The sequence below is a fragment of the Zootoca vivipara genome, chromosome 3, assembly GCF_963506605.1.
Source record: "Zootoca vivipara chromosome 3, rZooViv1.1, whole genome shotgun sequence".
Lineage (NCBI taxonomy): Eukaryota > Metazoa > Chordata > Lepidosauria > Squamata > Lacertidae > Zootoca > Zootoca vivipara.
In genome coordinates this window covers 53731830-53758533 of record NC_083278.1, presented here as the reverse complement: position 1 = coordinate 53758533, position 26704 = coordinate 53731830, and the positions used below count along the sequence as shown (strand labels likewise).

The 26704-nt window shown below is 40.4% G+C and overlaps 1 protein-coding gene across 20 annotated transcripts in view; it reads left to right on the top strand.

Annotated features, from left to right (window-relative positions):
* The window catches only part of TRDN (triadin), a 166150-nt gene that overhangs the window by 108172 nt on the left and 31274 nt on the right, over positions 1–26704 (top strand). For 11 of the 20 annotated variants that reach the window (XR_004692212.2, XR_009557338.1, XM_035109215.2 and 8 more), the window contains 9 exons: positions 12787–12822; positions 14620–14673; positions 17666–17686; positions 20893–20925; positions 21035–21073; positions 21881–21907; positions 22515–22541; positions 23255–23302; positions 24712–24735. Coding sequence is in view for 18 of the 20 variants with exons in the window: in XM_035109215.2 (XP_034965106.1) it covers positions 12787–12822; positions 14620–14673; positions 17666–17686; positions 20893–20925; positions 21035–21073; positions 21881–21907; positions 22515–22541; positions 23255–23302; positions 24712–24735 (309 nt within the window). In the remaining 2 variants the exon portion in view is untranslated. The remainder of the gene's footprint in view (positions 1–12786; positions 12823–14619; positions 14674–17665; positions 17687–20892; positions 20926–21034; positions 21074–21880; positions 21908–22514; positions 22542–23254; positions 23303–24711; positions 24736–26704) is intronic. The other 9 variants (XM_060272659.1, XM_035109204.2, XM_035109210.2 and 6 more) reach the window with 8 other exon arrangements.

Sequence of the window (26704 nt, the reverse complement as noted above, 5' to 3'; positions counted from 1 at the left end):
TATTATTATTATTATTTCAACTTGTGGAGGGCGGCTGTCTGAAGTAGGGAGCTTATTGCATTTGTGGAGGCTCTTGTAAGTTTTCCAGGGTTCTAAAATATTCAGGTAGCCTCCTTAGATACAAAGGGAGCTAGTAGGGGTGTTAGAAGGCAGTGATTTCCATTCCAACCTGTATTTGTTAGCACTGTTTCCATTCTGTTGCAGTTTGGTTTCTGTCAAATAATACATCAAATAATAATCTGCCAAATATTATGCTTCTGTCATGCTGTCGGCTATGCAACACACATTACATAATTTAAACTTATTTAAATATAAAGAAAACTTCTAAACAATGTAAAAAACCACACCATTAAGTATGCATCATTTGTGAACTTCAAAAAGCCAGTGATGTGAACAAACACCATTTGTATTTGCTCAGTTGATTCCCATTTCTGATCACAGATTAACCTGGAAACTGCAGGGATTTCTGCTTAATTTTCCATTTTTGTTGGAATTCTCCTGCATCCCTAGGATCTTGCACACTCATCTCCACTGGCTTCCTCATGTGTTTAAGTTTCTTTTATAGGTATTGCCTTAAGTCTTTAAATAGTGTGTTCATTCTCTCTGTGTTACACCCACTAATTTCAGGGAGGCTTACTTATGAGTAAGTGTGTGTAGGTGTGCAGCCTTTGTGTTTTATTCTGAGGAGGATGAGAGAAAGAGAATGAATGAATGAATGAATGAATGAATGAATGAATGAATATGGGACTGATGAAAGATATATCATTTGCATGCACGAATATCTACCGATTTCCCAGTTGTTTTCTTTTTTTAATCCCTCATATAGCATTTTGCAGGCAGAACCTGATAATAAAATAATAAAAATGCAGCTTGCTGAAAGGAGGACCTCCTTCAGTTCAACATCTGTGCTAAAGAAAAAAAACTAAAGGAAGGTGATGCTGTGTCTCTTTGTGAAGACTTTTTACCCTAATGCCTCCCTTGGCAGGAGTTCTCTTTAATATTGATTGTGCACTATTATCAAAGCAAAAACTAGCAGTAACCGAAGCCTGTGCAATGGAAGGAATGGAGGAGGTTTTGAATTTCCAGGGCACAAACACAGGAGTGTGCTGGACTTGGAATACTAGATAGGGGTCAAAGGAGGTAAAGAGCGAAGTGGAGAGACTCTGCTGGGGGAACAGATGGGGAAATAAGCAGGAAAGAGCTTTCATATAACTGAGGGGAGGAAAGCATAAGTTGTTACAGACTTGCTTTGAGAAGGCAGAGGCATCTACAGACAGAAAATCTATGAAAGGAAAGAGATGGCGCTCAGTTAGAAAATACTGATTTCTTTCCCAGGGTTGAGATACATGAAGACAGGAGTCAATTATAACAGCTTTCTTGCTCCTCTTCTGCTATCTGCCCTGCCAAATTTCACATATGCTGGTTGCTTCTATGAATTCTTGCATTTCATACATTAGCCATCTTTCCTTGGAAAATATAAGACTATTTTGACAGGCAGTCACCTAAAAAAATTTTTTTTTTAAAAAAGAAAAGAAAATGGTTTGCCAACACCTTTTCAAAACCTCTCCGTATACAGCCTTCTGGTTTTCTGTATTTAAAGGTCACTGTTTTGCAGGCTCATTAAAAGGTTCCTCTAATTGCCAAATACATATTTAGATTTCTGCCAATTCAGAAACGGGGCTCTTTCATCCATGGTGCATCACTGAACCAAATCCCTCTAAATGGGAGACGTATTTGCATTCGTATTTTCTCTATTCTAGTCTTCCTTCCATTTGCTCTCATTTCCTGCAGTGTAAACTAATGTTTCACTCTTCAACACAAAATGAACCCGAGGATTGTTAATTAGCTTTTTAAAATGTTCGTGTAGATAAAACACATTAATCCTCTGACCTTCAATAATGCAAAAACATGGTGCTAATTGGTCTGGAGGAAACACACAGCGATCACAACACCAGACAATTCTGTTGTTGACTTGGAAGCCTCGTTTAAACAAACATAACCAGCAAAACAAATATCTGGCACAACCCTATTTGAAAATCCACATAGACCAGCCTTCTACTGCTCTGGGCATGGCATAATAGTTGCACAGGCTTGTCTAGATGGCAGATTGTTTCACAGCTGTTGGAGTGTTAAGCAACTGTCAAAATCCTGAATCTTTGATTGAGTAGACTTGTCCTCTGTTGATTCAATAGGTGGAAATCACAGGCAAGCAGATTTGGGCTGAATATTGAAAGAAACTTCCTAATGATAAGAGCTGTCTGACAGCGGAACATACTGCCTTGGGAGATAGTGGGCTTTCCGTCACTCTAGACCAGGCATCCCCAAACTTCGGCCCTCCAGATGTTTTGGACTACAATTCCCATCTTCCCCAACCACTGGTCCTGTTAGCTAGGGATCGTGGGTGTTGTAGGCCAAAACATCTGGAGGGCCACAGTTTGGGGATGCCTGCTCTAGACAGCCATCTGTCAGGGATGCAGTAGTTGCAACCTGCATTATAAATCCTGTTGTGAACATGGGATTGGACTACATGAGCTCAAATATCCCTTCTATCTTCTTGAGTGCTTTCTGGTCATATTACAAGAAGAGAATACCAAAACAAATGGATAACAGTTTGTTCTGGGACTGGTTTAAAGCTCCTGTGTTGAACTTTAAAACTCTAAAAAACAAACAAAAAACCCCCAATTATAACCACAACTAGGGTGCATTCACTAACATGAGCTGTAGTCTGAAGTGGTGTGGTCCAAGGATGGCTTTATCACGTGATGAACAGTTTATTTAGCTCAGGCCTAACAAGTCCTACGACCTGGAGATACATGGCTATCATTGGCTATACCTGGATCAGCCGTATTGCCATCTGAGCACAGAAGAAACAGGCTTCAGAGACAGGCCTGTGTTTGCATTCCCTGCTGCCTTTTTGCATAGCATGACAGCAGTCATATTGTCATCAATACTGTGATGTTGAAATGCCAATCTCTGCAGCTTTCAAAAGGGCACCGATACATGGGAAATGAGGAGAAAAGGCCAAGCCATTCTCCCGCAAGTTGGCCTTTGTTACTCTGCTTTATAGACGCATTAAAAAAAGTCCTGTGACAATTTTTAAACTTCTTGATGTTTGGAGGAGAAAGGACCTCTTTAAAGTCTCATGTAACTTTCGCTATGTTAATAGATTTGATTTTGTTCACAAAAGAAATGTTGGTGACCCCTTGTGGCTAAATATCCATTACTCTCTTTTGGGCTTTTCTATTTGCCTATGTTATTGCTTTCTTCCTATTAAATATCACTATAATCCAAAGCAAGTGGTTTTTGAGGAAGGGAGATCAAGGAGTTCAGTTGATTATTAGGGATATCTTATAGTGCTCAGCATGAAATGGAGACTGGGTTAAGGCCTTTGCGGTATTTGAAGTTTTGAGATAACAAATAACAACAGAAAGCATAATTTTTATTTTGGCTATCTGGGTTTACTGATGCTCTTACCTTTTGAGTATTAACTTGTGGACTGCTGACTGATTCATCTCCATTCATTCACACTTCTTCCCCTCCACCCGCAAAGCTTTCCTCATCTGATGTTTTCTGGCATTGCCTAGCTCTTGCTCCTTGGTACCAAGGTGATAACCAAAAAAACCCCAGTGATGACCCACATAATTTTTAGGACAAAACTACCAAATCTTATCAAGGACTACAAAGAGTTAACCATTCTATCCCCAGACTCTGGCAAATCCTGCTGGACTGTACCACTTCAGACCTCAAGTTAGCATGCAAGTGCTGATGGAACTTTCAAGCATGTAAGTCAGTCCTCAGCAGCCTGAATCCGTACTGCTCAGCAAGAGATGAATCACACAATCCTTTTGAACTGTATAGCTCAGATCTGTGTCCCTGTACATTTGAATTTTCCAGAAGCTCTATTCAGCCATACATGGGCTCAAACTGGATAGTAGGATGGGCATATCCCTATCCAGTTTGCTCCCCCACATATGCTTTTCTGTGTCTGAAAAGGACTAGAGAGGTCTTAAAAACTGATCATGTGTACCTTCAAGAATCCAAATCTCAGGTGCAGAATTTGTGGTTCAAACCACAATTCCGCCATTTTTTCCTATGTGAAATTTGTCCCTTTGAAGCTCTTGCATGTTAAGCCATGTACTGCTGAATTTGATAATGTCTCATCTCTGAGAGATCAATTGAAACAACACAAGTTGTTAGAGATAAATGGAAGGTATTCCATTGCATCCTTAATTATGTGAGTATTTCAATGTGTGTCCAGTTTTAGGCAGCTGGAATTGTAGTTCTCCTCCTTTTCATGCAGTGCCATCCTCCGTTTTTTCTTTTCAATGACTTGGAGCTATTAAGCTCTATGAAGTGTTGTATAATGATTGGCTTAGCGGTATGTGCAGGTGTTCCTGAAAATAATTGCGATAAATACATGTGGTTGGGCACTTAAGAGAGTGCACTTCTAATTATGTATGGCACCCCTTGCTAAAATGGGCCAGTAGAAACCATATTAGTCATACTTGCTCTTGTGTGAAAGTTCTGAAGTACACATACAATACACATTTTGGCAAATTATTGTGTACAATCTGACAGTATACTCGAAAATTGAGTTAAATAGTTGCTAATGAACAAACAGTGATTTTAGCATTGAACTCCCCTCCCCTCCATTTGTGCATAGAGATGCACACAATCAAGAAAGATGTGATAGGCAGGATCTGAAGAGCTAGTCTTGTGGCATAGAATGAACATCTTTCATAATGTGCCCCCCCCCCCCCGATCAAAGCATGTTTGTGGGTTTAATGAGATAGCTTGGGATATAATATACTGGAAACCATAATTATTGCATATTCTTCTTCTGTGATGGCTAATGGGCACAGTAAAGGCTGCACTACACTTTTAACAAAATTCTTGATGATTCTGCTGCAATGTCCTAGCAGAAAGCAATCATGCCCACTGCAAATATAAAAAACATCAGCAGGTATTTGTTCCCTTTTACATCAAAAGAATATCCGACAGATCCTTTTTTCCTGTTGGAAACTCAAACCTTCAATTAGTTTTGAAATTTTACAGATGTAAGAGAAGACCCTCAGCAGATGTACTCCTGTTGACTTTAATGAGACTTTGCCTGAGCAAGTGGCTTCTTTATATCCTTTTGTTACTTGGGGCAAGGTCTTACATTCAGCTTGTGTGGTGATAAAGCAACCCAGTGCTTGCTTTGAACTGTTAAGCAAGTGCATGACTTGGTAGGAGACGGTAGTTTCAACTTACAAAGCAATAGTGGCAAATATCAAATAGACTGTTATTGTTGGCATCCGTCTGTCTCGGGAGACAATGGAGGATCGCACCTCTGGGGGTGAGATCATACTGTTGGAAGGTTGCAGTGCCTGCTGTGGCTGTAAAGACCGATATGGGGGAGATATGCTTTGTTGCAGCTGGGGCAGATGAAGGTATCCAGTTATGCTGCAGCAGATGCACCATGGTGTTTCTTCTCTCTGCTCTCCTTCCTCCTCTGATCTCTGCTATACATTGCATCCTTAATACACAAGCTGTCTGTCTCCAGGCACTGCGGTCATCTGCAAGATATTCCCACAGGGCAGGCTTGATGTTGCCAGCCTTTGTGTCATGTTTGCAGACATCTCTGTTGTGTGTCGAGGTCACAAGACACACCCCTCCCAATAACTTAAACAACTCACAGCAATTTAAGTTTAAGGTTTTGGGCATTAATTTGGCAACAATTTATTTAAATACAACCAAATGTGAGTGGTTGCTAAGGCATTGGTTAATCCATCTGTCCCCCGCCCTGGGACAGATCCGCACTGACTTCCGCTAGCCATCTAGGGAAGTCTGTAGGTAAACACCCCGAGGGAGAGGATGTAGCTGTGAGTCAGGCACTCTCCCCTCCCCGAAATGCTCCCTGAGGCTCTTGCTCTTGTAAGGCCTTAGCCCCTTGCAGGGGTACAGACGAGAGCCCGTTGAGCCCCAGGATTCCTTTAACGGAATACCTCTATAAGCAGCAGCAATTTTTGAGGGGTAGGCCCAGCCTTTCCATACCCCCTCCACCAACCAACCTAATCTGCCCAACAACCCAGGGGATGTCTTGTTAACCCTTCCGCAACTCGTGCTCTCCATGATTGGAGAGCCCATTTAATGCAAAGTTGGTCTGCCTATGGGCCTGGTGCCTGAAGCCAGCTCCCTGTAGAGCACATTCTTGGGAATCTTGGACATCGTGGACATGACCAAGCCAGCAGAGACATTGCTAAGACAGGAGTATGAACATCCTGGGAATGTGGGCTTGGGAGAGCACATCTTTATTAGAAAAACTGCCCTGCCTAAAATCTTCCTGGCACAGCATGTGTGAAAAGAAGTTGAGGTGTCACTCCTGACTCTTGTAAGTTGCCCACAAGTCACTTCCATAAAGCAGTGTGCTCAACACACCAGCCTGGTAGACCTTCATCTTGCTATTGAACATTAGCATCTCATTCTCCATGCCATTTCAGAGCCGTGAGCCATTGTCGTCCCTGCCTTGCCAATACACTTGTCCAGCTCAGCACTGAATAGTTCTACATGCAACACTAATATACAAGGATCCATTTGTGTAACTGTTGGAGGAATGGGAAGTAATACCCATTCCTTTTTAGTTAAAGATTTTCTAATCTAAGCAGCAGTAAACACTGCAAAACCGAAACACAGGTCAATGTCACATAACAGATAGTTTCTTTCATAAAATATTTGAATGAAATGGCTCTCTATTTGCTCATCTTGCTTTGAGTCATATGCAATAGCTTTCTGGATGTTGCTATGTTTTATTAATTTACACATATAAAATTAATACAAAAATTAACAAGGCAAAAATCAAAGTAACCCGCTACAATTTTAAAAAGTATCTCTAATCTTATTTTTTTTCTAATGTTCTAGGCAGTCATTTTTATGTAGCCATGATGTGTTGAGTATCCTTACTGTTGATTAAAAATGGAGGTTCTGTAAATGAATACAGAGGCCCCATCTGCACAGTATATTTAGAGTGGTATTATACCAATTTAAACAGCCATGACTTCCCCCAAAGATTCCTGGAAACTGTTATTTGTTAAGGGTGCTGAAAGTTCTTAGGAAGCCACTATTCTCCTCAAACAAAGGCAGGACAATAGCAGCTTATCCACCACAATTTATCCAGTCAGTCTGCATCTACAGTAACTGGAAAACAAATGCTTAGATCAAAATCCTTTCTTATGGTCCATCGTGTGTACTTCTGGAGCTTCTCTACAAGTGGGGTTTCCCAGTAACTGCAGGGCAGTTTCCAGTGCTACATCTTCCATTACAGGGAATAGGATAGCTTAAGTATACAGGAGTGCTTGTGAATTGCAGCAAATCACTGCAGTGGCATTGAAAATATACACTTGTATTTATATGTTAATATGTATAGCTTACTGCATTTTTAGAGCTCCAAACAAACAGTTTTAGATTGAATTTGCCTGCAAAATATTCAATTAAAATCCAGTTGAAAACAACATAACTCTAACCATGCCTCTTCCCAACCAACCACCACCACAATAACCCTAAATGTATGTTTGATAGCCTTGATTTTGCCCCAACAACATAATCTCAAATATAAATAAGTTCTTCTTATCAGGCTTTTCAAATACACTCAGACATGGATGTAGAGTTTTGCTGTATAGTTGATAACAGTTGCTTTGGAAATGTAATGGCTTTGATTTAATTTTAGTTCATTATTGGCTTTGGCCAGATAGATATCTAGTTTTTAGATCACAGGAGAGAAATAAAATACACTGCTCAGCAACAAATATATAAAGTCAGGCAAATCTGCTATTTAAGACTGGTCTATATGAAGAATGGTCTCTCATTGACTAAAATGTTCAGATGCTAAGCTATTTTTCAGACAACGTATACCACCTGCTTCTTCTTTTATTTTAACACATTTGGACACTTTGCTCGGGGCAGCAAATGGAACATTAAGTACCATCCATGCATGATGTATTGGTTTAAAAGCCCCCATTAATGTGTCAAATGTGCAGGAAATGATTTCACACATACAGCCGACATACTGTATCTAGAAACCTTCTGCCTATCTAGTTTCTTGGAAGCACTTGGAAGTGGTTATGCTAGATTTATATAACCATGTAAGTGGAACCACTGATCGGTTTGTAGACAGTGAGCAGAAAGTCGGAAAGACTTCAGTCATTTCATTAGTAATTTATTTTTGCAGCAAGTCAGTAATAGCAGTAAGGCCACAATCCTAAGCACACTTCCAATGGAGTAAGTTCTACTGGACAAAATGGGACTTCTCAGTAAGTATGCGCAAGATTTCACTGTATGGATTCGAAATATAAGGGGAAAATGATCTTTCTTTCCCTAGTGAAATATCTTGTATGGCGCCTCTTTATTTCTAGCGTGTCTGGTATTCTGGCAGTAGGCTTCTGAATACCAGTTGCTGGAAAGCACAAAAGAGGGCAGTGCTGTTGTGCTCAGACCATGCTTGTGGGTTTCCCACAGGCATCTCATTGGCCACTGTGAGTAAAGGATGCTGGACTAGATGGGCAATTGGCCTGATCCAGCAGGCTCCACTTATGTTCCCGGTCCATTAGAGCACCTGAGCCTCTACAGCACAGTGGGTGACTTGTGGCCCCAGGGGCACATACAGCCCTCGGCCTGATTTCATGTGAATGGCCAGGAGATTTATTTATTTATTAAGCAGGAGCAGGGCAAGAGAGAAAAAAAAGGAGTGAGAGAGACAGAAACGGAGAGAAAGCCGGGTGCACACTGTTCAGTTTCAGCTCTGGCCAAGCCCACAACTGACTTCAGTCCCACTCGCAGCTGGAATGTTCCCACCCCGCAAAATATAAGGCCTAAGGGGGTGTGGTCAGGAATGTCTCTTCCAGCTACCAAATGCCTGCACAAACAGAAATGTTATTAACTTCCTCTTTAACATTAATGACAGAGACAAATGAACCTTACCAGGGTGGGCATTCTACAAATGGGAAACCACCACCAAAAAGGCACCGCCAGTGCAACCAAGCAGCAGCCAGTTGAACCACCATCAACAGGCCCTCACCTACCGATTGTAGGACCTGAGATGGTCAATACTAGGGGGGATGTGCCCTTTTAGGTACTTTCGTCCCGAGTTGTATAGGACTTTGTACACAAGTTCTGTCATGCAAGGTTTTATTTACAATATATGTTGGATGGCAGAAGGTCCTTGGTGTGAACACCAACAGATACTGCTTCCCATCAGATTTCCAAGGGAAACACCAATGCCTTAATATAGAGAGCAAGTCTTCTGTGTGTCTTTCAGACGCATTTTGTGGACTGCCAAGACTATTAACCTCTTGCAAACACCCCTTGATACAAACTTCCAACCAGGGGAAGGAAGAAGAAAGACATTTCCCTGTTTTTGCTCATCTTCTAGAAAGATATTGAACAATTTAGTTTATCTGTCAACACTTTGGCTCAAGTTTGCATAATGAAGGAGAGACATGGCCATGGCCATTTACTAAACAAATGAAACATTATAGTGATAGCTGAACCAGTGCCGTCGGAAGCCGCTCGGGAACCCGGAGCAGCAAAAATGACGCACCCCTGGGGGGCGGGGCATCGCTATGTAGCGTGTATGTGCGATGCATGCATCGCTACGTAGCAGCGCTGCGCGTGCGCACTACACAGCAGGGTGCCTGCGCCGGCACTCGCGCTGCCCCCCAAAACAGGGAGCTGGGAGTGGCCCGCTCCCCCCGCTCCCATCTTGCTACACCCCTGAGCTGAGCTGAAATGAAATGGAATGAACACCATTCCATTTCAGCTCAGCTCAAGCCTCATCATAGTTACTTGGACAGTTGCCTTTCTATGAAATCCTAGATCAAGAGGTTGGAAATTTACCTGTGGCCTTCCACATCCTGTTGAACTCCAATTCCCACCAACCCTAGCAAGCATTGCCAATAGTCAGGGGTGATGTGATTTGTAGTCCAGCAACATTTGAAGGGTCAAAGATTTCCCATCCCTGTCCTAGATGGCCTAAGCTGGTCTGCCATTGTCCTAAATTGCATACTCTGCAAAACATTTTTGTGAAGGCTTGGCAACATAAACCTGGGATTCACACTCACTCAAGATTCATAATAATAATAATAATAATAATAATGCTCCAAGTGTCTATTTTCTGAAAAATAGCAGCATGGCATAGCAGTTTATTATAAACCACCTAGGGATATAGTTGTATGAAAGGCACAAGGGGGGGGGCTTTAGTTTTTATCACCGTGTGTGTTGTTTAGATGTCATTTGCAGCTACTGTATTGCTGCAAGTTTACTTCAAAGGAATGTTGAACAAGGCCTGAGGTAAAATTGAGTGGCAAAAGGAGACTGAGCTTTTCTGTTTTCATATATATATATATTCACACACACACGGTTATAGATAGATCATGTTTGTCAAAATATTTGCTTGTTAAAATGAAGAAACAGAATGTTTACCTGTACAGTATTTCTTTTCCAGAACTGCTTGTTCTCAACTGGAAAAAAGTAGTCAAGCTGTTTTTATTACCACTGTGTAGATAGTATTTCCATCCCTTGTCCTGATATTCATATGTCACTCCCATGCCTTGGAGCCTGCAGGGTCCCATCCTCCACCTGTACCTCAGCTGAATTTATGCTTCAAAGAAAATTTCCTTAGCGCACAAAAGGCTTTTTTCAAGTCCAATTGTGTCATGTGGATTTGGGGGGGGGGGGATATAGATAGGGAGAAGAGTTGTGGCATGTGTATTGTGCTCACTGCAGTTTATTCAGTTTTTAAATGTTTCCACAGACCCCAAAGGATTGGCAAGCCCTTCTCTAGAGTTTGTAATAATATCATGTTTGATCTAAGAATTTTGGGGCAGGGGGGATGCAAGGTGACAAACTGTACTAGACCTTGCAAAATATAATTCCCTCCCCCTACACGGCAAAACGATTGATATTTTGCTAATCCATTATAATTAATGTGTGACTTGCATTTCTTGAAAACGTTCACATTATTGCTACGATTACTAGTTTTTATGATCCCCTCATAAAACATTACTTTTATATTAAAAATCCTGGCAACATTCTAAACATTTGATTTGCGAGTGAAGTTCTTTTCATAGTTGCAGCTCAATTAGTTGTATCTCACTTCTGGTGTGTTTTGAAAACTTAAGATCTTCATTCTCCAATAGATACAATGCATGTTGAATAAGGAACTGATCATATAATGAATGTATACTGAAAAGTACTCACAGGAGACTGATACAGTCTAAGATAATATTTAAGAACTTCCAAGGAGATGTAGACTTACTTTTTTTAAACACTGCTAAATTTTATTTGTGCTACATAATTTTGTTTTTAATCTCATTTTAATCTATTGTAAAGGAAATTTTGTTAAATGCCATTGTATTTTTATTGTGTTTATGTAAACCTCATATACGTGTATATATATATGGAGAGAGAGAGAGAGAGAGAGAGAGAGAGAGAGAGAGAAAGAAAGAAAGAAAGAAAGAAAGAAAGAAAGAAAGAAAGAATACTCCTGAGAGTTCATTCAGTATTCCATCACCTCCTTATTTGACTCTTTTGGAGTATCAGGATGTAAAGTATGAAAAATAGGCCAACAATGAAATACACTTGTATGGACTACACTACAGCTATGAAGAAGGTATTTAAAATATATTCTTTATCCAAAATATATCACACTATCCCAGTATTTCAGAACATTTTTAAGCGAGCTCAGAGTATTTAATTGTAGCTCACATCTGGTATTGCATATAATGCTGCCTGTGTATTCAGGTTTTATAGCTTCCAGTAATGGCAGATTATTGTGATAAATGATTCATATCAACTACAAGTGACACCTTTTAAAATTTCCATATCTGGCAACTATAAAGCGTTTCTTGAATGCTTCAGCAGACCCCCATGGCCGAAAGCTGCTTTATGATTAATTTCATCTCAATGTGGTAATTAGCATGCTTTGAAGTGATTCCTAGAAAACATGCTAATAGAGGCAGCAGATTAACCCAGAAATATTTTTAGTTCAGAGAGCAATGTACGTACACCCAAGAATAATTGAGTTTCCCCTTGAAATTTCTAGGCGTTTTATTGCTTTAGATCAAAGAAAGGGCATTTAATAGGATTCCTGCAAAAAATAAAAAATAAATATGGTTCTTTTTGTGACTACGCTATTCCGAACTTTAAAATGGAAAGCGTAGCCTAATGCTGGTGGTCAACAAAAGAGGTTTAAAGACTGTCTCAAGGCAAATCTAAAAAAAATGTAGTATAAACACTGACAACTGGGAAACACTGGCCTGCAAGTGCTCCAGTTGGAGAACAGCCTTTACCAAAAGTGTCATGGGCTTTGGAGACACTCAAACTCAGGATGCAAGGGAGAAACATGCTAAGAGGAAGGCACGCTTGGCAAATCCACAACATGATCAACTCCCATTCGGAAACCAATGTTCCCACTGTGGAAGGACGTGTGGATCCAGAATTAGCCTCCGCAGTCACTTACGGACTCATTGCTAAAACCGTGTTTATGGAAGACAATCTTACTCGGCTATGAGTGATAGAAGAAGAAGAAGAAGAAGAAGAAGAAGAAGAAGAAGAAGAAGAAGAAGAAGAAGAAGAAGAAGAAGAAGAATTGGCTGCCTTTCTACCTGAGGTTGTGCTGTGTTGCAAAATGAAGGATGAAGACTCCAAATGTGTTCTTTGGGCATTTGTGTTATTTAATCACTTGTAAATATATGTGATAGCATTTGGTACAATGTCTCTGCTGATTCCTCTGTGTGTGTTTTATTCTTGCAGATAAGAAAGAAGCTGTTTTGACAAAAGACCTCAAAAGTATGTCTCATTTTTAGTTATGGTTGTACATCCTGTTTTTTATATAGCTCAGTTTTAAAACAGCCTGTTCCAATGTACCCAAATGATAGTGATTCAATGTACTCAAATTAAAAACAGCTCGTTCGTTTATTCCCTTACCTGACAGCAGGTTCCATTGTGCTCAATGGGACATATGTCTGAAGAGGCATTCATAGGATAGTGCTATAAAATTGCAAGAAGATGCAAATAAGGAGGTGGTGACACCATTTATAATTCTGAAATGACATGTTTAGACTTCAGCTGCCTCTTCCATTCTAAATCAATTCACACTGTATTTCCAATTCCGCATTCCTGTTTGTGACTGACAGTTATTGCCTCCCTTCCTCATTTATTTTTTTTAATCTAACGTCTCAAAAAAGCAGAGCTTTCATGGGGAATGAAATGTCAGCTGTGATCTCAGCTGAATATGTTCTTGGTGGTCAAGAACTGGAAAGGAAAGCTGGGAAGCTTGTGCATCTGTGCTTTTCTGTGTATGCCGTGACCTTAAACATATAGGAAGCACTTGCCTAAGCTTGACTGTTCTTCAGTCTCCATTTCAGTGGGGCTTACACGAGAAACAAGAGACTCTTCATTAAAGTCCTTTCTATATTATGCATTATTTATACAGGTATAATATAATGGTGTGAAGATACCTCCAGATATTGCTGAATTACAACCCCCATCAGCCCTAATAAGCATGGTCAGTGGCCAGGGATTATGGAAGTTGTAGTTCAGCAACATGTGTAGGCCCAAAGGTTCCCTGTACCTGACTTGAGGTATAATAACAGTTCTTATTGCAACCTGGAATAAGCCCTGTTGAGCAGAGTGGGGCTCGCTTCTGAGAAAACATGCATAGAACTGTGTTATTAGCACCAACTCCATCCCCACGAAATGGATGGCAGAATACTCAATGGTGCTCCCACCCCATGCCATGAGGATACATAGTATCCAAGTATTTTGGCACCGGAGGCAGAAAATCCCGCAATTGTCTCTTCACCTCCCAGGCAATTAAAATAATATAAAATAAAATAAACAACTAAGAATTTGCTTCCCTTTCATGACATCCCAAATCAGCTGCCTCGCTCAGCATAAGGGTAGGGCTGGGACTGATGAAAGGGATTGTTTTTATTTAACCTATTGTTTAAGGTGTATATTCCAGCACTGGACAGCGGAAGAAAAGGGGGAAAGAGAACTGTGACTAAAATGAGGGCAACCGAAACATCTTCTATTTCCTGCTGCAGTGACATTACCCTCACAGTTCTTTGTGTTTCTGACACTAGCACAGCACAGCACAGGTGACTCTAATCTAGGCTAGAGATTCAGGAAACAGCCTGTAGTATTATTGTTTATTTCTGAATCCTCAAGAATCCTGGAAACTCTTAATGCTGTATGTTTTCAGAAGGTTGCGCTTCCCTTCTGGGGGGGGGGGAGAAATCATTCCCCCATAACTATTTCTGCCATATATGCAAATGCTGCATGTGGCTAAGAAAACTACCACTGTACTAAGATGCAGCGCAGAGTGATACAATAGTAAAACCATATTTGTTAATGAAAGCAATTATCAAGTGGTTCCAAATAACCGTTTTTGCTCATTACTTTCCCCATGCCTTTGATTGAGTAGAATGCAGCTAGGCACTTTATTTTTAATAATCTTCTTTCTCTGCTCTCCTATGCAAGAGATGCTAAGGGCAATCTTTTCCATCTGAAATTTCCCCGGGTCTCTGTGTTTTTGCTATAGAATGCTTTGTAGTAATTGCTTTAATTTGTTCTCATTTTAAGAGCCAGCAAAAGCTCCTGCAGCCCAACCAGCTTCTGTAAAAGTAGCAGCACCAGGTAAATGATTAAATTGTTTTCTCTTGCTTTATTTTCAATGTATTCAATCAACTGCTCTGGTTATGGTGCATTTCATTGCATCATAGCACCATCTGCTGGGTTCTGCAAGTTAATGTTCTTTTGGGTTTGTGAATAATGGTGCAGTGTCACTACTATGAGCATGTGTCTATAGTTCCTAACATGTGTTATAACAAGTGTTGTGTGTTAAGAAAGAAAAGCTTTCACTAATGTTATATGCACACAAAACCTCCCTGAGCAGTGTGGAAGTCCCAGTAGCAGTTCTTACCAGGGGCTAGTTTCCTTTGGAGGAAGAATCCACCAGAGACTTACATTGTTTCTATAATAGAAGTATTACACCCAAGTTGACTCACTGTATAACTTGCAGTATACCCCACTGCTCCTCATCATCCCCAGAGAGGAAGCCCCACCCAAAGGTGCCGCCCAGAGCTATTTTTCTGCTTCTGATTCAGTTCTGACACCAACACTCAAGCTCCCCTCTGCCCCACTCCCTTTCATAGACACACAGGGTGGTATTCTACTAAGCTTTACTCAGAGTAGACATGTTGAAATTAGAAGGCATGATAGAGTCATGTTCATTAACTTCAGTGGGCCAACTGTGAATGAAATGTGGTTGAATATCACCCACAGACTTAGACCACATCATATTGAGCTACAGAGGCAGAACAGTCCAGGACTTTCCAGCTGTTTGGCAGCTACTGAAAGAACGCCTGCTGGCCATTTACTTGTATTTTCTATTTCAAAAGAGGTGCTTAGCAACTTGGTCTGCTGACCATTGAATGATAACAGCCTATGTGGTGGGGCAGAGCCATGGAGCTGACCTCTTGACACTGCTGTCAATGCACCTTACCTGAATGGGGCTGGGACGAAGCAGGCTGGTGGGAAGGTTGGGGCAGAGAGAAGCACCCATCTAGGCTAGTATCCTGTGCTTACAATGGGCAACAAGATACCTATGGCAAGCCTTCAGACAGGATATCAGTAAAACAACTCTCTTGCCTCTTGTGCTCCTCAGCAATTGATATATAAAAGAAGACTGCCTCTGATACCAGTAGGTAGCATACAGCAATGATGGCTAGTAGCAATCAGTAGCCTTATTCTCTACGGATTTGTGTAAACCATAGCTGCCAAGTTATCCCTTTTTAAAAGGGAAATTCCCTTATGCTGAATAGGCTTCCTCGTGAGAAAAGGGAAAACTTGGCAGCTATGGTGTAAACCCATTTTAAAGCTATCCAAATTGGCGGTCACCACAATATTTTGCAGAAGCGAACCCAACAGTTTATGGCAAACACGGCCCTCCAGGCAAACTCAGCCCAGCAGATGTTTTGGGACTACAATTACCATCATCCCTGACCACTGGTCCTGTTAGCTAGGGGTGATGGGAGTTGTAGTCCCAAAACATCTGGAGGGCCAAGTTTGCCTATGCCTGGTTTATGTGTTGTGTGAAGACCTCCCCTCTTGTCCATCTTGCATATTGTCAGGACAACATTTTAGAAATGAAGAAGACTGAATTGGGTGGAGCTTCCAATGTGGTATCATTCTTGAGATACTCCCCTCAAGGGAGATGTACTTATCTGTCCTCAAATTAACCATTTTAAATCCAAAATGAAATACACCAGAACGATGTTATTTTCTTCCCGCTGTGTTAAGGAAGGCAGAAACGTAATTGATTTTTTTATACAATTGATTTATTATAGTTTTTAAAAGAAATATATATCACACAATCCACATACAGTCATACCTCATGATATGTCCACTTCATGTTGCGTCTTTTCAGGTTATGGACGCGCCAAACCCGGAAGTCCCGGAACAGGTTACTTCTGGGTTCGGAGTGTCTGTAACCTGCGAGCATGCGCAGAAACGCTAAATCGCGCTTTGCACATGCGCAGATGCGGTGCTCCATGTTGCAACCTTTTCATGTTGCGAACAGGCCGCCGGAACGGATCCCATTCCCAACAAGAGGTACCACTGTAATGTGATAGATTCATTCAAAATACTGGATACAGCAGGCATCCCCAAACTTTGGCCCTCCAGATGTTTTGGCCTACAACTCCCATGATCCCTAGCTAACAGGACCAGTGGTTGGGGAAGATGGGAATTGTAGTCCAAAACATCTGGAGGGCCAAAGTTTGGGGGTGCCTGGGATACAGTGTTACCCAACACAATGAGACATTAGCAATAAGTTTTAAAGAGTCTTGTGTTGTTAATGAATTACCAAACAGATGGATTCAACAGCAGTCATAAAACTTTTAATACAGAAATTGAAAAGGGTGCAGTCAGTCTAATGGCAACAAAAATTATTATAAAGTGGTCATTGTTCAATTAGTACAAAACAAAGACTATATGGAGAGCTTCTTGTTAACAGTACAGTATTCACATGTCATGGTGCACACAATGATGTGTACTGTGAGTGCATTTCTGCTTTAATCCTCCCCTATCATAAAGGGAACAGCAAACCACAATCCTATCTATGTGTGAGAAATGAGCCATAAACAACCTGTCTAAGCTTACTAACCTTTGATGGGTCAATTCCACATTATAGGATATATCCCAGACTTTATCTAACCACTGTGTGTCAGAAGGGACTTCATTAGCACGCCACTTACTGACCAGGATAGCCTTCATAGCAGTTGACAAATGTACTGCAAGTTATCGTTAATAGTTCTGTTCCCTTGATAGCACAGCATGAAACAACTGCAAGCTCCTGCGGGTCCAAATACTACTCTTCCTTGACAGCATATGATTCCTTTGTTTTAAAGAAGACCTTGCATTCTGAAGTATATGTTTCCTTTGGAAATATAAAATCAACACTTAAAGCATGTTCAGGGGAATTGTATAAGTGTTTCTCAGCTGAATGAAGACATCCTTCAGCAGAATTATATCTACATTATAAAGCAATTACTGTTGACTGTACAAAACTCCACTGTGGTACATACAAGAAAAATAAACAATTTCCCTTTTCCTTTTTTTTTTAAAGTTGCCAAGAAGTCAATAGCAGGTAGGCTTGCAAGAGCTATGCAAACCATTCTCTGTTTTGCCTACTAAAAAAAAACACAAGCCAGAATTTGTGAAAATTTTCGAGGACCATGCTACTTTAAGATAGATGATTTGCTAGAATCCAACAATAAAAATAAAATATCTAACTGTGCTACCTGGGGTGGAGGTTGCCTGGCTTCACCATCCTCTGCTAGTGGTAAATCCCCACCAACAAAAATACACCACAGTTTGCCTGCCCAAGCAGTGCTCAGGGAGAAGCTACCTCTGGTGGTATCGCCACTGCCCATAGCTTGTGAAATCCCCTAAAACAAAGAAGGGAGGAGGCGAGGTTTCGCCGGCATTGGATCTGCTGGATTCTGAGCCAGCCTTGCTGCTGCCACATGATGTCTAATCTGGCAACATGTCCAATATCACCCAGTCTTCACCATGCCAGCCTGGGTGATGCCGTTCCAGCCTAAGCTCTCATTCCTCAGTGTTGGAACTATGAAGTTATGCGTGAGGATATTTGAATGCGAAAATTGGAAAGAATTAAATGTTTAAACTGAAAGCTGAATTTTGTAGAGTTATGACACTCAAAGATGCAGATTTGGATTATCTACTTTAAAACTGTATCAGTGATACGGGATTTAAAAGAAACCTCAAAACATAAAATCAGCTCTGAACTGTAAAACTTTTAAATGGGAGGTGGAGTTGAGTAACATCTTGTGGGTACCATATTGGCTACTACAGTACAGAAACATGTACTGCAAAGTCTCCCAAAGTTCCTCATGGCCTTGGCTTCTGCCGTGCAGGCTCATGGCAGTAGCAGAAGGCTAACAGAGGTCCTTTTGTGGAGTCCACTCAATCCCAATGCTTCTGTTTCCAAGAAACCATGTTTGTACATCATGGAACCTTAGTGCCTAGAGATTTGTAGATTTTCTGCAGCACGGTCAGCAACATAATCTGGTTCCCTCTAAGTATTAATAACATGGACATAGGTAAAATAAAAAAATTCCTTCAGTAGCACCTTAAAGACCAACTAAGTTCATATTTTGGTATGAGCTTTCGTGTGCATGCACACTTCTTCAGTGTGTATCTGAAGAAGTGTGCATGCACACGAAAGCTCATACCAAAATATGAACTTAGTTGGTCTTTAAGGTGCTACTGAAGGAATTTTTTTATTTTGCTTCAACTCAGACCAACACGGCTACCTACCTGTAACTATGGACATAGGTGTATGTATAGTGGTCTGCCCAAAACTCCATTTAAAGCTTTACTTCAGAACATCTTTCTCCTATCATAATTTTAACGGGAGCATACGTGTGTGTCATCAGGGGCAGTTATAAGAAGCTGACAGATGTGATGCCATGATTCATGTTTTTCAACAATCATATTGAGTACACTGAAAACATTACTTGAACAATGAGATTACTGCATGAATCAGGCAGGGGGAGCAAGCTAGCTGTGAGAAAAAACCTGACGCATATTTCAGCAAACTCTGAATTTACATCAAAACTATATTGATGAGATTTTAAAATGACATGTCAGTGTTTTTGACAATAGAGGTTATTTAAAGGACATGTCTGCTACCAAATATACATTAAGATTGTTGAGAATTGGTTGGTTTGCAAACAAGGTATACTATTTACAACAAAGTACGTCGTAGTCTATTGCTTTGTGTGAATGGTAGCTCAGAGTTACTCTAGCATACAGGCTAAGATCTGAGTTGTGATCTAAGAAGTCATTGGTTCATATTTTCCCTGAACGTAGTAGACAACCTTAGGCTTCTCTCATAGGGAAGGACAAACAACTCCCTAATTGGCTTAGCAAGTCCTCAAGGTCATGCAAGCATATCTTCACCGGACACCCAAATATCCTCTCTTCTCTTGCCAGTTTTCATGCACACACAGGTAGCAGAGAGAGAGCACCCACACCCCTTCCTGCTATCCCTTCCCCTAGTGTGAAGGTAGAAGGCCATTGAAGGCAGGTTGGGGTGTGATCCTAATGAATATGAGTCAGCTCTTAGAGGAGTGTTCACGTAGTTTGATCTTAATCAAAGGCTATGACATGAAGAATTTCAAAATAATAAACACCTCCAGGCCTCTCCATCTGGGACGTAGGGCTTTCCCTAGGCCAGGCATGTCCAACAGGTGCATCGCGATCCACTGGTCAATCGCAGGGTGCCCTGGTTGATCCTGGTCGATCTTCGAATCTTAGTGATATTCCTCCAAAAACAACTCTGGCTTCCTAAAAGAAGCTCATTGACTCTGGTCCATCCTCCAATGACAATGGGTAGATCACTGCCTGTTTTTTTAATACTCTGAGTAGATCGCTGCCACTTGGGAGTTGGACGTGCCTGCCCTAGGCCATATCCCTCTCTGGCACTGTTCCACAAGTCCTTTTACCTAACTGGAGTGTGTCCTTGAACTATGATAATGTTTCTAAAGCTGGATGTAGAAACCTTTGAATTTTGTATGGTTGGAATGTAACATGCTGTAACAGAAGTGCCATCTTCTCAACATGACTGAGGGGGCCCAACGTGATGTCCTGATGTCATGCATGTGATGTTGCATGACATCCTGACATGGCTCACATGACATCCTGCAATGGCCTGACATCGTGAGAGCCAGAGGTCGAAGCTGAATGCCCTCTGAACATTTAGGGGGCCGGGCCCATTAAAAAACAACAACTATTGGGGGAACCAAAAGTGTCTCGGCACTCAGAAGCCGGAGCCAAAACATCATACTGTATATATTTATCTACCCATTTTACCTTAGGCCCCACCCATGTTTGCCTCTGGCCAGGGCCACCACAATTATCCATCCCTCAGGCTAAAAAAACAACCCATTTCCCACTTCTGAGTGGAATCCAACAAAGTGCTTGAGCGCATTCTATCATGTTAGATCAAGACCATAATCAAACTACTGCTAGTACATCATTAAACTCAATTTAGGTATTTCTCAAAGTTGCCCACTCCTTGCATCTAGTAAACTAGTACATTAAAAAGATTTTGCATAGCCCCATTCATGCCCCAACTTATTACATGCAGAAGTTGGCTATATGGGGGGAACATTCAAAATGTTGCCTCCTGCCTGCATGCTAAAGTAATGCAGTTCAGAGTTCTGCAATCTCAGTCTGCTATCTCATTCTGTGTAATGGTTCTAATCTTCACTGTAAACCTCAAAATGCAGAAAAAAATTATCTGGCTTTGTTCCTCCAACTTTGTAGAACCGCACAAGAAAGAAAAGCCAGTAGAAACAGGTAAATATGCTCATTTTTTCAAATCTTTGCTTTCTTTAAACATACTGATAATGCACCTGTTCCAGATATGCAATAACCAACTATTTCTCCTTTTGTGTTTGTGTTTCAGCCAAGCTCCCAAAGAAGGATGTGCCTGTCAAAGCAGCTGGTAAGACATGAGGGAAATGTTATCATAGAACTTAATGCTCTCCTATTTTATCTCTAAGCTAAAATTTTAAATTAACTAAATGCTATAAAATTCAGTATGCCTTACAACAATTAACTAGTGGATTAAAATGGAGAACATGGCTAGAAATCATTTGGAGGCGATTCTAACCACCATGGGTTCCCTGTGCTTTTTATGTTAAAAAGTAGAATCTAAATTCCATGAGCAAACAGATCAGCAAGTGTGGGTATGTTTTGTTACTTGAAATTAAAAATCAATAAAAATATTTATAAAACTAACTAACTAACCAAAAAGCAAATACCATAACCTGTTGTTCATTGCAATGGTTTCCCCCATCACAGTGTTTCCTGCAGGCCAGGTTTTTTTTAAAAGGCATGTAAATTTCATACAGACAATGTATGCATTGTGGCCCTCAATACTATTAATACACCAGTTTGAAATGGGATGATTTACTGGTGGATCCTTTGGTCAAAGCATCTTTGCTTGAGGTCTTGGGTAGGAGAGCTTTGTTTCAGGTGGCCACGGCACATAGGAACATAAGAAGCTGCCTTATACCGAGTCAGACCAAATGGTCTATCATTTAGTTCTGTATTGTCTACAGTGACTAGCAGTAATTCTCCAAGGTTTCAGACAGGGATCTTTTCCCACTCCTTTGTGGAGATAATAGGAATTGAACCTGGGACTTTCTGCATTCAAGGCATGCACTTCTACCACTAAGCTATCCCCCTTCCCCCCTGAGCTGTATATATGTAGTTTGAACGCACTGAAATTCTTTGTTTAATTTTTCAGTGGCACATGAAGCTCATAAACCAAAAGGTGAGAGATTAAAATTTAAATGTATATCCCGAATATATATATATATAATGCTATGGCATCTTGTAATATCACATGCTTCATTATATTGAGACATATAATGGGTGCATCTAATTCACTGCTGCTCAACCTGGCAGTGATATCAGGTACTGTATTAGGAAAAGGTTTTTCCCAGCCTTGCTACCAGTGCTCCTTTTTAAAAAGTGGAGGTGTCAGAGACATTCCACTGGCTATGCAGGTGCCTTACCACTTCAAGCATTGTCCTTTTCCTTCACGCATTGTCCTTTTCCTTAAAGCGGAGATGGCACGAGCTTTTTTGCTCCACAACCCAGATCCCCATGGAGCTGCTAAAATGAATGTTTCCCCACCACCACCACCTTCATTTTAGAAGGGGATTCTGATGCAACCCTTTCCTGAACCAGGAAAGGATTTGCATTGAGAGCTCTGCTAAAACTGAAGGGAAACCTTTGTTGCAGCAACTCGAAGCTGTTTCTTTTTATTGATTTATTTTCTCCATTTACACAGCTGCCCCTAACAAGAGTGTTTTGGATAAATCCTAGATGTCCATTAAATTTTCAGAATGTTGTTGTTTTTCTGTTTTATTTCACAGTGACCACAGAAGTTCATAAGCCAAAAGGTCAGTACTGTTTACATTTTACAGTAAAATTAGATTTATACAATATATGGTATAGTGCTTGGACTGTGTCCATGGTCAAGGTGAACATAGGATGGGTTTGTGCAATTTAATAATCTTGGGAGCTGGGTGTATAGTGTCATGTGGGAACCTTAAGCCATGCTCCAGCAGATGAATCAGTAGCAGACTAGATAGCATGGTATGGGCGATAGAGGAGGAGGGATAAGATGGCGATGAGGTCAGCACAGTACAAAGAGTTAACTTCAACTCTTTGTGATTTACTGCTGCCTAACTCCCTTCAACCAGTATGGGGTGCAGCTGGTTCCTGGCTTTATTCCCTAGAATGGCCAGGTAAGACTGATTGAAACCCTCAACAACCATAGCCAATCATTGTAGATGTTCATGAACCAGTGAGCCTGCGGTCTCATTCAGCATAAGCCAGCTTATATGTTATTAGAGTTTTATACCAGCTGACTTTTCCATGATTCATTTTGCAACTGTGCAAGGCTTCATTCTTCCTGCAGATTTATTGGAAGGCAAAAAAAGGTAACTCTACAGTTTTATAACATTTATTAGAAAGGTAGATTAGATCAATATCAGGATAATGTCAGTTGCTTTCAAATAAGCAGCAGCGTTTTCAGTGCTTTGAGAAAGCTTGCTTGAGCCACTCTTCCCGAGACTGGAAGTGTTACAAAAGCCTTATCTTTGTTTTGCAGCAGTACATGAAAAGAAAGAAGATAGGCCGTTGAAGGTGGTAGAGAAAGGTAAGGAGAAACTCAGTGAAGCTGATGTTATCTAAGGAGAGCGCCATAGCGATTAAAAATAAAATCACATTCAAAAAGTGGACCATCTTGATTTTGTCTCTCTAGCTACCTTAGTATTCTTTCTTGACAGATAATTCTGGATCAGGTTTCTGATGAAATTCAGCTTCTATGTCATTAATCATATTTCTGCAGTGACTGGAATTAACCCATTCAGTCACCTTCAGTTTTGTGGTGGCCATGTGTCCTACCTCACAGAAGACAGTCCTCTGTTTGATGGGTGTCTGTTCTTAATCCACTTTAAAATTATTTATACATACATACATACATACATACATACATACATACCCCACCCATCCGGCTAGGTTTCCCCAGCCACTCTGGGTGATTCCCAACAGAATATTGAAACAGGATAAAACATCAAACGTTCAAAACTTCCTATATCTTCTGAAACTTCATATATCTTCTGCCTTCATATATCTTCTGAAAGTTGTTTATTTCCTTGACATCTGATGGGAGGGTGTTCCACAGGGTGGGTGCCACTACTGAAAAGGGGACACATGGGTCATTAAAGAGCCTCACCAGCAGTTGGCATAGCAGGCTAAGCAGCCACACTATGCTGTCTTCCCCACTATGAAACTGCTAATGAAACTACCATTATGTACTGGTAATTATTTCTAAATGTGCACCTGTACATATAAATCAGCATTCCCAAATTTTATACAAACCTGTGGGTTTTTGTTGATGAAGTGGCCATACTATTCAATTTACCTGTGACATGGTCAACATTTCTGGCCTTAATTATTTTAACTGATCAGATTTGTAGAATTAATTTTCTGAATGATTCAGCTGCAAATGTTTGTTGAAGCAGGTCACAAGTCCCAATTTATATCCAGACAAGTTCAGTGGGGGGCTGACTGTGTTTGGCTCAAAATGGGACCAGCTGCATGCAAGCAGAGCAGGGCTCTCACCTTGTTTATCGTCCCTGATTCGAATAATTGTCCCATCCATAATGGTGACCTTTTCCTTTCAACATTGGTTACCTGAAATGAACCACCGATTACAGAAATAAAATATTGTGTGAAAAATATTAGGTCTTTCATTTCATCCAAGAGAAATGCCATTGGGTAATATTAGAAATCCATCATACTCAACTGTCATTGTTTCAGTCCAATGAAGATTCTTAGGGCTGACACTGCATTAAGGAATTAGTCAGATCTGATTGAAGGAAATAGGAACCCAAGAGCTTTTGCTACGTGTTGGTGAGGGAGGAAACAGTATGAAGCAACTAAATTATTCTGCAAATGCTATGTTTCTAAACAGATTATTCTTAACCCTAAACTAACAATAAATTATATGCCTTAGTAACTTTAAGGGAATTGAAGGATTGTTACTTTTTTTTCTTTTTGCAGAGAAACCAAAACCAAAAGAATCAAGTAAGGCATATGACATTGTCTATGACTCTTGTATATCACTTATGCAATAACGTTTCCTGTATATACTATTTGTTCACATTTTCTGCCTCTTAAGAAACAGCAAGATCAGCACAAACATATTCTTTGAACAAACCACAGAATAACACAGGATTATTTTTTTAAAAAAACAAAAACCTCTTTTGGTTCAACAAATGTTTCAGCTTGAACATTACCGAAAGAAGAAATAAGGCATGAATTGGAACACAACAAGTAAATGTAGTATGCCTTGTAGGAAGCATAGTTACAATTGCTCACTTTGCTAACCCACAACACAAAAAGCACGTATTATGAGGTAAATTCAACAATATTTCAAAAGTGCAGTGTGATAGTTGTAATTGTGATTTTTAATAATAATGATCACAATTAGAAAAACCACATTGCACTAATTTTCTTCCATAGATTTCCTGTTTGGTAAGGGGGAGGCGGTCTATATGCCACAAAGTAAGGATGTGACTTTAGCAAATTCACATTTTCTCCTTCAGTCTCCTGAGCCATCTCCACACTGTTCCCCAACCTTCTTGAACAGATTTGGGAGTGCAGGGGGTGTGTCCAGACAGAAGGGGAAATCATCAAAATTCTCCTCCTCCTTTTCCGCCGATGGAAACTTCCATGGAATCGAGGAGCTTTATGTCTGTAAAGGGACACAATACAAATAAACCATCTCATATTTCTTGACTCTTGTAATATCTGGGTCACAACTTCATATGAGTAGGTGTGTGTGTGTGTATTTGCTGGTTGGATTGGTAGGTATAAAAAATATACCGTATAATTCAATGTCACGTTATAGTGAACATCTCATCATTGCAAGTGTTGCAGCTTGCCAGATGGAACTCATCCCCCTCTCCTCCCCCTTCATGATGTTCTGGGAATTCTCCCAACCCCATTGAGCCAATTTCAGGGGTGAGGAGGGCATGGAGGGAGGAGAAGGCGGAACCCCATTGTGCAAGCAGAAGGCCTTGTGCAGGGTTTGTGGTGTCAGGGCTTGTTAGGTGAATCTCACCTAGTATGTTCAGATAGACAGATTGATATGAGTCAAAATATAAATGTATAAAGGAGCATATAAATAAACATGTATATATCCTGTCCTGCAGGAGGAGCAGACTTCAGATAATTAGATTTTTATTTGACATAAAAGTAATAAGAGGAGTGATGTTCCATGTGTGATAATTAAATGCAGTGGGGGGGTTTCTTAAAAAATGTTTAGGGTTACCCTAGTTTTCCTATTCATATTGAAATACTGCCCCACAATGAGGCTAAACTTAGATTCACAAAATACTTAGGGGTATGCATGCCCCCAGAAAAAAGCACTGATTAAATGTATCTCCTATTTTATCTGGTCCTAAAAAGATTGACCTAATTTACAATTATTTCAGTGGTGCTTGCTTCCAAGAAAATGTGCTTAGATTTGTGCCTAAATCATAGTACTTCAATTTTAAGTGAAATATAGTTCAAGTTGTTAGCTTCAGCAAGGTTTGCTGGCAATATATGTAGTCTGATGTAATCAAGCAAAGACAAAAAAAATGCAAAAAGTAAGTCATATATTTCATTACTGAAATAAACTCTTTTTGAGCTAGCCATAATCACTTATTTCCAGTTCCTCAGCCACATTTGTATTGCACATGTAAGACAGCATCACAAATGCTAAATTACCACTGCAGACAACATTAGCTTCTGAAATATTTCCGGCATGATTTTCTGGTTTATCAGATCACTTGGGATTTAAGGCAACATCAGTAATGAGTCAGACTCCAAAAGTGTTTGATCTCCTAAAATCAAGTAATCAGCATGACTTTCTTTGAAATAATTGCCATAAAGCTCTTCTTAGTAATGGCAGTGCATATTTCCTGTTGGTGGTTATAAGAAAATTTCTGAATCAATAAGCTAAGTTATTCCACGATTTTAAATATTGCAGTTTCCAGACGTAAATTGG